General features: G+C 44.1%; 1 protein-coding gene across 4 annotated transcripts in view; it reads left to right on the top strand.

The window, feature by feature from the left end:
* The window catches only part of ARFIP1 (ARF interacting protein 1), a 222610-nt gene that overhangs the window by 73769 nt on the left and 135593 nt on the right, over positions 1–13248 (top strand). For 3 of the 4 annotated variants that reach the window (XM_073576376.1, XM_073576373.1, XM_073576375.1), the window contains one exon: positions 2051–2152. In XM_073576376.1, coding sequence (XP_073432477.1) covers positions 2060–2152 — 93 coding nt within the window. In that variant the 5' untranslated portion in view covers positions 2051–2059. Of the gene's footprint in view, positions 1–274; positions 297–2050; positions 2153–13248 lie in introns of those variants that run through there. The other variant, XM_073576374.1, reaches the window with a different exon arrangement.

The following is a 13248-nucleotide window of genomic DNA, read 5'->3' on the forward strand; positions in this document are numbered from 1 at the left end:
GAGGCCAATGACGACGAGAAGCCAATGACGGCCACAATCCTTACTCCTGCTGGTACAACAGCATCGGGTCACATACATTGTGTACAAAGTATGCCTGAGTATTATTGCAAAACTGCACCAGACCAAAGGTGTTACATAGTGAAAAATAGGTGATCCATGGTATTCTACAGAACTGTGGCATTAGTATGATGCCCTCCTATGTGGTTTTTTTTTTTTTTTTTTAATACAGATGTGGGTGTTTATGGAAGAATTTGTAAAAATGAGGTGTCGGGAGTGGAGTCACATCTTGGGAGAAGGTGAGCATTTCTCCTTGGCTTTGGTGAAATCGTTGCACACAGCCTAGAGGGGCCTGTGTACTTAACGGATAACACTAATTCTATATATCCTTTCCTACTGCCTTTTATCTATTTGACTCCCCTGATGAATCCCAACCATTGGGGAAGAAACGCGTAGGGAGCTTCTATTTTTCCCCTTATCAGTGGGGGTGTCCACTACAGGATCTACTTGGGGCCTGTCCTTGTTAGGACAGGAGTAACACTGGGGCATGACAGGGAGTGTAGGGGAATACTTTACATTAACACAGGTTTTCCCATGTCTCAGCTCCCCACGAGTGGATCGTCTCTCCAGCAGGATACGCCCTGATGCTGAAATGCTATATCTAATACCAATGGTGATATCAAACCATTTTTTATTGAGCACTGGTTCACATGAGCACTTTTTTTAAATGTTTTTGTGTGTTATGTCCTTTTAATGGATCATTAAAGGTTATGTTTTAATTGACTTTATGTGGGATACTCTCTAGGCTGTGTGCAACATTTGACCCCTGAGGGTTTTTTGGAATAGTGTCAAAAAGCTCACAGTATAGCTGAGTGCACAATTTGGTGAAATCGTCACATAAAGTATTTAGTGACTCTAGAGAATGTAGTGTAGGTGGGGGACAGCTTGGAGTGTACATTATTATGGAGATGTTTACCCATAATTATCATGTTAGACTAAGTTGCCACCTTGCGAGAACACTTTGCATTTTCTGCTATGTTTTCTCGTATTTAAATGCACTGTGTTGTACAGTGCTACAATAGTGCATAAGATTTTTAGGGCCATCTGTTAGCAAGATTTAACCCCCTAAAAATATTCTATTTAGCTCTTTCAAAGACATAGCCAGTCCGTTCCACTGTTACTGAGAAATCAGCTTTTGAATTATTTGCAAATGAGGCAGTAGATCTGAAGTCTGTCACTCCAGCTCTATTGCCCGCCCAGCTCTTCATGTTTGGCAGACTGCCTCTACGCTGTGTGGTTTCAGATAAAGGAGCCGTTGTGTCAAACGTTGCCACCTCTGTTAAGTGACATATGCAGTGTTGTAATTAAAGGGTTATTCTAAAGTTATGTCTTGAGCAGTTCACACCTCTGCAGTCTCCTTACCATCTTGTTGATAGGGGGCAGGCACTCCTTGTGACAGTTCTGGACAGTAGCTTCAGTTGTTACTGTGACAAATTTAGTGTCTGTTATACTGTGATCATTGTATTTCGGTATAGTGCTAAATGTGCCTTTGTATAAACCAGCAGTGATTAGGAGAACTGCTCTTGAAAATGACAATGCTGGAGCTGGTGATTTTGTAGGACTGATAACAGCAGCTTAGGAGCTAACAGAGTGAGGTGAGCCACTAATAGCTATATAGAAATCCGTGCACTTGAGAGAACGCTGCTTTTCAGCCTGGAATGTAACTACTGCTGATATTTGGCTAAGCTCTGGTGATCTGACTCCTTGTTAACAAGCTGTACACAGTAACATATAAGCTCTCATTGCAGGAGAATGACAGAAGATAGAAAAAGCAAGTCCGTTGCAAGCTTGCTTATTTTTTTTTTTTTGCTTCTGACCATACAAACTTAGTAGCATGAGAATACCCCTGTAGTAGAGGTAATTTTATAAACCCTATTTTCTATATTGTAATTTCTGGCCTCTGTTGTGGCTATAAAACATCTTAATATTCTGGTCATATTCTTGTAAGAGAAGTTGATTTACACTGAACTTAACCCATTAATTTCTTTTGTAGGAGCTCACAATGGCATATGATTCACCAAGAAGCACAGCAGCTGAAATATCTGTAACCAGCAATGGAGACTTTGATGAAGCTGTAGAGCACAACTTTAACATGGTATTTATTTGTATTCTTGGCATAGAATAATTAATTGAGAAAGTATATAGGTTCGAGTATATTAACTTCATTTTTTACTCAATTTTTTGACAAGACATATACTAGATTATCCATGCGGGAACATTTGTGATGTTTTCAGAGTTGGATGCATTATACACATAATTTGAACATTGAATGTGTGAGGCTGTATTGAGACATTCATGAAACGCTGTCCGAGTGCAGACCGTATTACATAGACCAGACGCTGATCTCCTGGCATGAACTGCTTGTGAGGCTGCCACGTTATATACAGACATTCACCTAAGGTAGCAGTGACCAGTAGATCAGTGCCATGGGCTTGGCACCAGGACATGATCTACATGGAGTTTGTGCAGTCATTCGGGTTTCTTCCTGTGCTATGGTTTCCTCCCACCATTACTAGATATTAGATTGTGATCTTTACGAGGGCAAGCAGGGACTGATGTGAATGACTACATCCTCTGTACGCAGCTGGGGCACATGTCAGCACTGTGTAATTCATGATGATGGCTTCCCCAGTATTTGATGATTTGTTGAATGTTGGCTCATCTGCTGCAACATTTACCCAATTATTCACGGAGCGTTCATGTAGCCTTTTCCACTGTGCTGTCATTCAGGTGTGGATGGTAGTCGCACATATAACATCCACTAAACCTTTTTAACCTGTTCTGCAAAAGCCAGCTTCTCCACCATGACAGAAGATCAGCTCTCCACCCTTCTGTCAAGATCACACCTCACCACTTGTGCCCTCGACCCACTCCCGACTCACCTCATCCCTAACTTGGCCACAGTCTTCATCCCATCTCTAACACACCTCTTCAACCTTTCACTTACAAATGGTGTCTTTCCCTCATCCTTCAAACATGCCTTAATCACACCCATCATCAAAAAGCTCTCCCTTGATCCATCCTCTGTGTCTAACTATTGCTCGATACCTCTTCTCCCTTGCGCCTCAAAACTACTGGAACAGCATTTATATCTTGAACTGTCCTGCCATCTCTCCTCCTGTTCCCTCTTTGACCGGTTACAATCTGGCTTCCGACCGCATCACTCAACTGAAACTGCCCTAACTAAAGTCACTAACGACTTACTAACCGCCAAGAGCAAGCGACACTACTCTGTCCTCCTTCTCCCGGACCTGTCCTCTGCCTTCGACACCGTAGACCATTCCCTCCTGCTACAGACTCTCTCATCTCTTGGCATCACAGACTTGGCCCTATCCTGGATCTCATCATACATAACAGACCGAACATTTAGTGTCTCCCTCTCACACGCCACCTCCTCACCTCGCCCCCTGTCTGTTGGTGTTCCTCAAGGCTCTGTCCTAGGACCCCTACTATTCTCCATCTACACCTTTGGCTTGGGACAGCTCATAGAATCCTGCGGTTTGCAGTATCACCTCTATGCAGATGACACGCAGATCTACCTATCTGGACCCAACCTCGCCTCCTTACTGACTGAAATCCCACAATGTCTGTCTGCTATCTCAGCCTTCTTATCTGCTCGCTTTCTCAAACTGAACATGGACAAAACAGAATTCATCATCTTTCCCCCATCTCACTCTACCCCTCCACCAGACCTATCCATCAATGTCTGCTTTCTTTCCCCAGTCCCGCCCGCTCGGTGCCTTGGGGTGATCCTCGACTCTGCGCTCTTTGAAACCACATATCAAAGCCATCGCCTCCTCTTGCTGCCTCAAACTCAAAAATATTTCCCGGATCCGCTCATTCCTCAACCACGAAACCACAAAAACACTAGTGCATGCTCTTATCTCCCGCCTCGACTACTGCAACCTCCTCCTCTCTGGCCTCCCCTCTAGCACTCTGGCTCCGCTCCAGTCGATCCTACACTCTGCTGCCCGACTAATCCACCTGTCTCCCCGCTATTCCCCAGCCTCCCCCCTATGCCAGGCCCTTCACTGGCTTCTTATTGCCCAGAGGCTCCAATTCAAAACCCTAACCATGACATACAAAGCCATCCACAACCTGTCTCCTCCATACATCTGTGACATGGTCTCTACTGTAGGTACCTACCCGCACGCAACCTTCGATCATCTCAAGATCTCCTTCTCTACTCCCCCCTTATCTCATCTTCCCACAACCGCATGCAAGACTTCTCCCGTGCTTCCCCCATACTATGGAACTCTCTGCCGCAACACATCAGACTCTTAGCATCAACGGAAACCTTCAAGAAGAACCTGAAGACCCACCTGTTCCGACAAGCCTACAGCCTGCAATGATCCTCGGTCTACTGAACCACCGCACAACCTGCTCTACCCTCTCCTACTGTATCCTCACCCATCCCTGTAGACTGTGAGCTCTTGAGGGCAGGGTCCCCTCTCCTTATGTACTTGTGTGTCCCTTGTCTTACACATGTTTATTATACTTGTCTATATTTCCCCTTTTCACATGTAAAGCACCATGGAATAAATGGCGCTATATGAATGCATAATAATCATAGAATCGTAGAGTTGGAAGGGACCTCCTGGGCCATCTGGTCCAACCCCCTATAATAATAATTTGAGTGTTTAGAGGGCATTACTGCTAAAGCAAAATATTTCTCAAGTGTATTCAAAGTGAAAATATATGTAACTTACTAATATACGTTCCATTAAGGGTGTCCCAATCTGACAATCTCAGCACTTGTGTCCAGTCCCAGCAGATACACATCTGACTTGTTTTCAACAAGTCACCAGTGACCTGTATGAGGGGTCTAATTTCAGTAGAGGAGCCAGTACTCCTCTCCGTTTTTGCCCTGGGCCGTGACAGAAGGATGCAGGCTTAGTTGTTTTATTGGGATAGCCTGCCAGCTCGTAAATTCATGTAATTGATGAAGTGCCAACAGAGAAAATATACTCCTGTACAAAGAGAAGTTCAAAGTTGACTGGTCAGGATGCACACTGATATCTTCAGATCTGAAGACAATTCGTACCACAATTAGTAATTTGTTTAAATTTAACCCCTTCACCCCCAAGGGTGGTTTGCACGTTAATGACCGGGCCAGTTTTTATATTTCTGACCACTGTCCCTTTATGAGGTAATAACTCTGAAACGCTTCCATGGATCTCAGTGATTCTGACATTGTTTTCTCGTGACATATTGTACTTCATGTTAGTGGTAAAATTTCATTCAAATAACTTGCATTTATTTGTGAAAAAAACGGAAATTTGGCAAAAATTTTGAAAATTTCGCAATTTTCCAACTTTGAATTTTTATGCCCTTAAATCACAGCGATATGGCACACAAAAAACTTAAGTAACATTTCACATATGTTTACATCAGCACAATTTTGGAACCAAAATTTTTTTTTTTCGTTAGGAAGTTATAAGGGATAAAAGTTGACCAGCGATTTCTCATTTTTACAACACCATTTTATTTTTAGGGACCACATCACATTTAAAGTCACTTTGAGGGGTCTATATGATAGAAAATACCCAAAAGTGACAGCATTCTAAAAACTGCACCCCTCAAGGTGCTCAAAACCACATTCAAGAAGCTTATTAACCCTTCAGGTGCTTCACGGGAAGTTTTTGAATGTTTAAAAAAAAAAAAATGAACGTTTAACTTTTTTTCCCACAAAAACATTACTTCAGGTCCATTTTTTTTTTTTAATTTACCAAGGGTAGCAGGAGAAATTGGATTGCAAAAGTTATTGTGCAATTTTTCCTGAGTACGCTGATACCTGATATGTGGGGGGAAACCACTGTTTCGGCGCATGGCAGAGCTCAGAAGGGAAGGAGCGCCGTTTGACTTTTTCAACACAAAATTTGCTGGAATTCAGATCGGACGCCATGTCACGTTTGGAGAGCCCCTGATGTGCCTAAACAGTGGAAATCCCCCACAAGTGACCCCATTTTGGAAACTAGACCCCCCCCCAAGGAACTTATCTAGATATGTGATGAGAACTTTGAAACCCACAAGGGCTTCACAGAAGTTTATAACGTATAGCCGTACAATTAAAAAATATTTTTTCTACAAAAATTATCTTTTCACCCCAAATTTTTATTTTTCAGAGGGTAACAGGACCCTAAAAGTTATTGTGCAATTTGTCCTGAGTACGCTGATAACCCATATGTGGGTGTGAACAACTATTTGGGGGCATGGCAGAGCTCGGAAGGGAAGCAGCATTTGACTTTTTTGGCTGGAATTGAGATCGGACACCATGTCACGTTTGGAAAGCCCCTGATGTGCCAAAACAGTAGAAACCCCCCCCCACAAATGACACCATTTTGGCATCTAGACCCCCCCCCCCAAAGGAACTTATCTAGATGTGTGGTGAGAATTTTGAACCCCCAAGGGCTTCACAGAAGTTTATAACATACAGCCGTACAATTAAAAAATCATGTTTTTTCCACAAACATTATCTTTTAGTCCCCAATTTTTTTATTTTCCCAAGGTTAACAGGAGAAATTGGACCCCAAAAGTAGTTGTCCAATTTGTCCTGAGTATGCGGATACCCCGCTTGGAATGGAAGTAGTGACGTTATGGAATGGTCTGCGTGTGTCATGTTGCGTTTGGAGAGCCTCTGATGTGCCTAAACTGTTGAAACTCCCCACACGTGACCCCATTTTGCAAACTAGACCCCCCCCCACGGAACTTATCTAGATGTGTGGTGAGCACTTTGAACCCCCTAGTGAGTGCTTTGCAGAAGTTTATAGCGCCCGGGCGTGAAAATAAAAAAATCATATTTTGCCCACAATTTTTTGTTTTCCTAAGGGTAACAGGAGAAATTGGACCCCAAAAGTTGTTTTGCAATTTGTCCTGAGTACACTGATACACCATATGTGGGGGAGAACACTGTTGGGGCACATGGCAGAGCTTGGAAGGGAAGGAGCACCATTTGACTTTTTCAACGCAGAATTGGCTGGAATTGAGATCAGACGCCATGTTGCGTTTGGAGAGCACCTGATGTGCCCAAACAGTGGAAACCCCCAATTCTAACTCCAACCCTAACTCCAACACACCCCTTACCCTAATCTCAGCCCTAACCCTAACCCTAGACCTAGCCCTAACCCTAATGGGAAAATGGAAATAAATACATTTTTTTAAATGTTATTATTTTTCCCTAACAAAGGGGGTGATAACGGGGGGTTTGATTTACTATTTTTAGCGGGTTTTTATGTTTGGCAGCTGTCACACGCTAAAAGACGCTTTTTATTGTAAAAATAGTTTTTGCATCACCACATTTTGAGAGCTGTAATTTTTCCATATTTTGACCCACCAAGTCATATGAGGTCTTATTTTTTGAGGGACGAGTTGACGTTTTTATTGGTACCATTTTCGGGCACGTGACATTTTATGATCGCTTTTTATTCCGATTTTTTTGGGACGCAGAATGAACAAAAACCAGCATTTCAAGAATTTATTTTGGGGGGTGCTTTTACACCATTCCGAGTGCGGTAAAATTGATAAGGCGGTTTTATTCTTCAGGTCAGTATGGTTACAGCGATACCTCATTTATGTCGTTTTTTTATGTTTTGGCGCTTTTATGCAATAAAAACAATTTTATATAAAAAATAATTATTTTTGCATCGCTATATTCTGCGAGCTATAACTTTTTTATTTTTTCACTGATGATGCTGTATGGCGGCTCGTTTTTTGCGGGACAAGATGTACTTTTTGTTCGGCAGTATGATAATAAAGCATTATTTTTTGCTCTTGGTTTTTTATTTTTTAAGGGGTTCGCTAAAGGGGTTAACTAATGCAACCGTTTTATAGGGCAGGTCGTTACGGACGCGGCGATACTAAATATGTGTACTTTTTATTATTTTGTTTTTTTATTTCCAAAAAATGAATTTATTTTATTTTTTTTTCTTTTAACTTTATTACAATGTCTCAGGGGAGACATAACTGTCATGTGACAGATCGCTGATCTGTCACATCACAGATCGCTGTGACAGATCAGCGATCTGTCACAGGCAGTGCTGCAAGCTTCCTCTTTCCGGCGCTTTGCAGGCATGAGGAAGCCGCCTCGCTGCAGGCCCCCCGAAGGTCCCTGCCGCCATTTTGGATTCGGGGACCTGCAGGGAAGGAGGCCCCCGCTGCACATTGCGCTGCTGCGGGGGGGCTCAGGGAAGTGCGGAGTGAGCCCCCTCCCTGCCGATGCTTCCCTAAACCCCCGGTACACTGCGATCGTGTTTGATCGCAGTGTGCCAGGGGTTATTGTGTCGGTGGCGGTCCGTGACCACTGACCACCCTTAACACATAGTGCCGGGTGTCAGCTGTGATAATCAGCTGACACCCAGCCGCGATCAGCGGCGCTCACCATGCTATGACGTACTATCCCGTCCATGGGCATAGGGGCCCGGGACCCATGGACGGGATAGTACGTCAGATGGCAGAGAGGGGTTAAAGACGCCTAAAGGTATTTTATGCAAGTGATTTATCTATTTCTTTAATATGCAGTGTCCCAAACCAACTATGCCTGGTCTATATGGTAACTGGTAAGAATCCTCTATTGCTGAATTGCAGAGGACGCACTGGTTATATATGTTTGTGGCATTAATATATTGCCTTTTCTTAAGGCCTCGTCTCACATAGCAAGATCACTACCCAGATCGCTGATGAGATCTCGAGCGACCTCATTGGCGACACAGAACTCAGGACAAAGGCTGGAATCGTTCAGAATAGCTAATGTGTGACAACGCACCAGCGATCCTTACCAGGTTGTATCGTTATCGGGATCGCTGGTGCAACGCTATGTGAAACTGGACCCTTAGGCTGCGTTCACACGTGGCGCTTTTTTCACGTTTTTGCGGCGGTTTTTAACTTGCGTTTTTGCCGCAAAAAAAAAAGCATCCCATGTATTCCTGTGGGATGCCGCAATGCTGTGCTAATGCTGCGGATTTTCCCACGGCGGAATCGCATCACGGAAAAATCTGCAGCTTGCTCATTAATTTTGCGGAATCGCAGCGATCCCGCCCACATAGGAATGCATTGTTCTGTTTACTTTCCACATGTGGCTGTGCTCACCATGCGAAAAGTAAGCAGAACATTTGCGGATGGTACCCAGGGGATGGAGGAGAGGAGACTGTCCTCCAGGCTGTGGGTACCATATCCCTGCAAAAAATAGAATTAAAAATAAAAAAATCGGGTTATATTCACCTTTCGGCGTCCCGCGCATCCTTCCCGGGCCTCAGCGATGCTCCCGTTCCCAGTAATGCCTTGCGAGACATTTGATGATGTCGCGGTCTCGCGATAATATAGCGGTCCCTATTCCTCGCGAGACCACGACGTCATCAAAGATCTCGCAAGGCATTACTGGGAACGGGAGCATCGCTGAGGCCAGGGAAGGATGCGCGGGATGCCGAAAGGTGAATTATAACCCGATTTTTTTAAAAAAAATTTTTTTATTTTTAACATTAGATCTTTTTACTATTGACGCTGCATAGGTGGCCTCAATAGTAAAAAGTTGGTCACACTAGTCAATCAGTTCTCCAAGCGATGCTACAAATCGCTTGGAAAATGCTCGCATTCTGCAAGCTAAGTACACTTGCAAATCGCTAATTTTTCCACGGGAAAATCGCGGGAATTTAAAATGCGATTTTCCCGCAGGATGGAATTCCGGAATTCTCGCGGGAGTTCCGCAACGTGTGCACATAGCCTAAGTCTGATCAGTTTCTGGGAAAGCTGGGTGGCAGCAAATGTGTCCAAGCTTAGTCCCCCATCTATATTAAAATAACATCAACCAATCCTGAAATCAGCAGTCTGTGTATGGAGGCCCCCGACAGATGATGTTGGGGAGAGACGGATCTGGTATGTCCGATTCCAGACTGCTGATCCTTTTGTGCTATAAGGCATGAGCAGCCGATAGAAATGTCTGACAGACTCTCATAGAGACCACAGGAATGTTTGGCTAGGGTGAGTGCTTCTGTGTAAACATCTTAGTTTATTGTGGGGCTTTATTCGATCAAATAAACGATTTGCTGCGTAATAAATTTGTTTATGGCAATGTTTACATTCAGCCCCACTGTCCATAGTTCAAAAACAAAATAACTAATTTCAAAGCCCCAAGTTGTCTACTTCTCAGGTTGTTTATTCACCCATTTACCGGTATATATTAAAGGGAATCTGTCAGTAGGATCAACCCTCTTAAGCCGTCTATATGGGCATGTAGGTCATGGGAAGCTGAATAAAATACCAGGATAGCCATGTTCTAATGTCTTAAGGCCCCGTCAAACATAGCGACTCACCAGCGATCCCGACAACGATATCAATGTGTCAGGATCGCTGGTGAGTCGCTACATGATCAGCACCAGCGACGCTGAGCGCACGGCGTCGCTGTGTACTTTAGTTACCAGCGCGCTGATGCAGGAGCTGGTAACTAAGGTACACATCGGGTTTCTAAGGGACGTGCGTCCCTTGGATACCCGATGTGTACGTTAGATACCAGCTGATCGCTGGTCTGCCGCCTGTCTCACGCAGCGATGCGTGCTGGCCAGCGGGAGACCAGCGATCAAAGAAATGTCCAGGGCTTTCCAAGAGCAATCAGCGATACCGGCAGGCGGGCCGGTCGCTGATCTGTCACACAGCGATCTCGCTGGTGAGATTGCTTTTGGTCACAAAACTTGTGACTCAGCAGCGAGATCGCTGTGTGAGACGGTTCCCATAATCCAGAGGAATCCACCTTTTTATTATATGTAAATGAGCTGTTAAGATCTAAGGTCTGGACACTGATCTGCTTGACCATCTGCCTCCAGAGATTATAAATATAAAGAGACCTTACCAGTGTGATGTGTAATGGCTGCTCTCTGCTCTCCTGATCTCACTGCAGAGCTGTGTGTGATTATAACTGACACCTCTGCAGGTTCCTCTCAGCTTCCATCTCGCAGGTAGGGGTACAATACAGCAGAGCCGTGTGAGCTGCAGCTGCTAACGTGTTTGTTATGAAACAAAGTTCAGTTCTTCTGTCCTGTTAGTTACATGTCTCACACTGTTGACTCCCCCTTTTATTTATAATAAGCTCTGGAGGCAGATTCTCATGCAGATCTGTGTCCAGCCCAGAGTTCTGCACAGCTAGTTTACATATAACAAAAACAAGGATTTCTCTGGAATAAGACATTGGATCGCAGATATCTATGTATCCGTTTATTCAGCTTACTATGACCTACATGTCCATAGAGATGAAGGTCCATTTTCCAGAAATCAAGGTAAATTTGCCCTTTGAAATGTACTGTTTGCTGGTTTTGGCCTGTTATGCACTTTTTCTGCAGTATACCATTATAAAATGGCCTCTGACAGCCTGGTCTTTCTTTTTCTATGTTCTTAGCTTAACCCCTTCCCGACATTGGACTTATCCATTCGTCATGGTCGGCTGGTACTTACCGACCTATGATGTGTGGATACATCATGGTGATTTTGCACGCACAGAGCTGTGCGCGTGCGATTGCCACTGGGTGTCAGACGATTCTGACAGCTGACACTCAGTACAGGAGTGTTGCGCACACCGCTCCTGGCACTTTATAACCCCCTAAATACTGTGATCACAGTATTTAGCAGGCAAGCAGAGGGAGGGAGCCCCCTCTCTTTTCTTCGATCGATGTCATTGCGAGGGGCTAGTCGTTGCCATGGTGATCCGATGTCGTCATGATGACATCCGGGTCAGCAGAGCTAGTAAACTTGCTAGATCATGCTCAAAGCATGATCTAGCAAGTTTTTCTGTGCAGTACTGACAGTTTGTAAAGCATAGGCTGGTTTCACACTAGCGTTTTATCGCGCAGCGCATCGCGCAATATTCCCCTATCTTTAACATGGCAATCGCAGGGTCTTGCGATTGTACGCGCTCATCAGCGTTTAGTGTGCGCTGCGCATTTTACAAGTGTGTGCCCAGACGCGCCGTATGCTACATGTTGCATTTTTTGTTCCGCCTACATCGTTCAAAAAATCGCCCGCGCACGCTGTGCGCCTGAAATGAGCATTACAGTCTATGTGGTCGCTGACGTGCACTTGGCTGCGCGCACGTCAGCACCTTGTGCGCGCACGCAATTTGAGTAAACAATGTCTAGACACTTGTCTAAAACTCCCCCTAAACAAGCAACATTGTTTGAGAGGAGTCTAGATAAAAGGAGTCTTCAGGGCCAGACCAATACTCTACAGACAGCCTTGAAGAGACAAGACAGCCTTCCAACTGTGGATTCAAGCTTCAGAAGCCAAAATGTGAGTATTCTTCAACATAATGTCTGTGTATCCTGTACAATTTTATAATGTACTAATGTATTTTTTGTTTACATTTCAGCATGTCGTCTTCTGAATCGGTGTATTCGCCATCTCGGCAAGAACTGGCCCAAGCTGATCGTGAGGTGAGGATATTGCTGCCTTTGGGTAAGTATAGCTGCCTCTAGAAATGTGTTTTAATTTTTTTTTTTTTTTCTTTACGGACATCGGACACGGGCAGTGAAGATGAAGAGCTGGAGGATTCTGAGCGGGAGCAGCGTAGTCGTGGCGAGGAGACGCAATGTATATAATGTGTGGGGTTTTTTTGTTTTTGTTTTTCTGTCTTTTCATCTTTTATCTTTCTTGTTCTGTTTCTTTTTGTATCTTTTTAATTCTCCAAAATTCCAAACATTCTAATATTTTTTTTTTTATAGGTTCCATAACGGGATGACGAAGAATTAGTATACATAGACAACGAGCACCTGATCCGCCTTGTTGAGGAGCGTATCCCGTTGTGGGACAGCCGTGACCAGCAGTACAAAGACACATTGGTGACCCGGCAGCTCTGGAATGAGGTGGCCGCAGCGATGATGGATGGCTGGGACAGCGCCTCTCCGAGTTCAAAAACGGCGTTCAGTAAGTATAAAGATGCTCTGTGATGCTGCATTGATTTTTGGTCCAGATGGTGCTGATGTGTTTGTGGCAAGATATATTCTTGCATCAAACACAAAAATGCCTTGTGGAAAACAGTGATTGATTTTTGTATTCAACTGCTGCATTGATTTCTGGTCCTGATGTTGCTGTTGTGTTTTTTGCAAGATATATTCTTGCATTAAACACACCAATGCCTTGCGGAAAAACAGCTATTGCTTTTTCAACTGCTGTCTTGATCCTGTTTTCACTCTTGCTCCGGATGATACTGTTGTT

Source organism: Dendrobates tinctorius, unplaced genomic scaffold (genome assembly GCF_039654945.1).
Source record: "Dendrobates tinctorius isolate UK_male_01 unplaced genomic scaffold, ASM3965494v1 ptg000008l, whole genome shotgun sequence".
Lineage (NCBI taxonomy): Eukaryota > Metazoa > Chordata > Amphibia > Anura > Dendrobatidae > Dendrobates > Dendrobates tinctorius.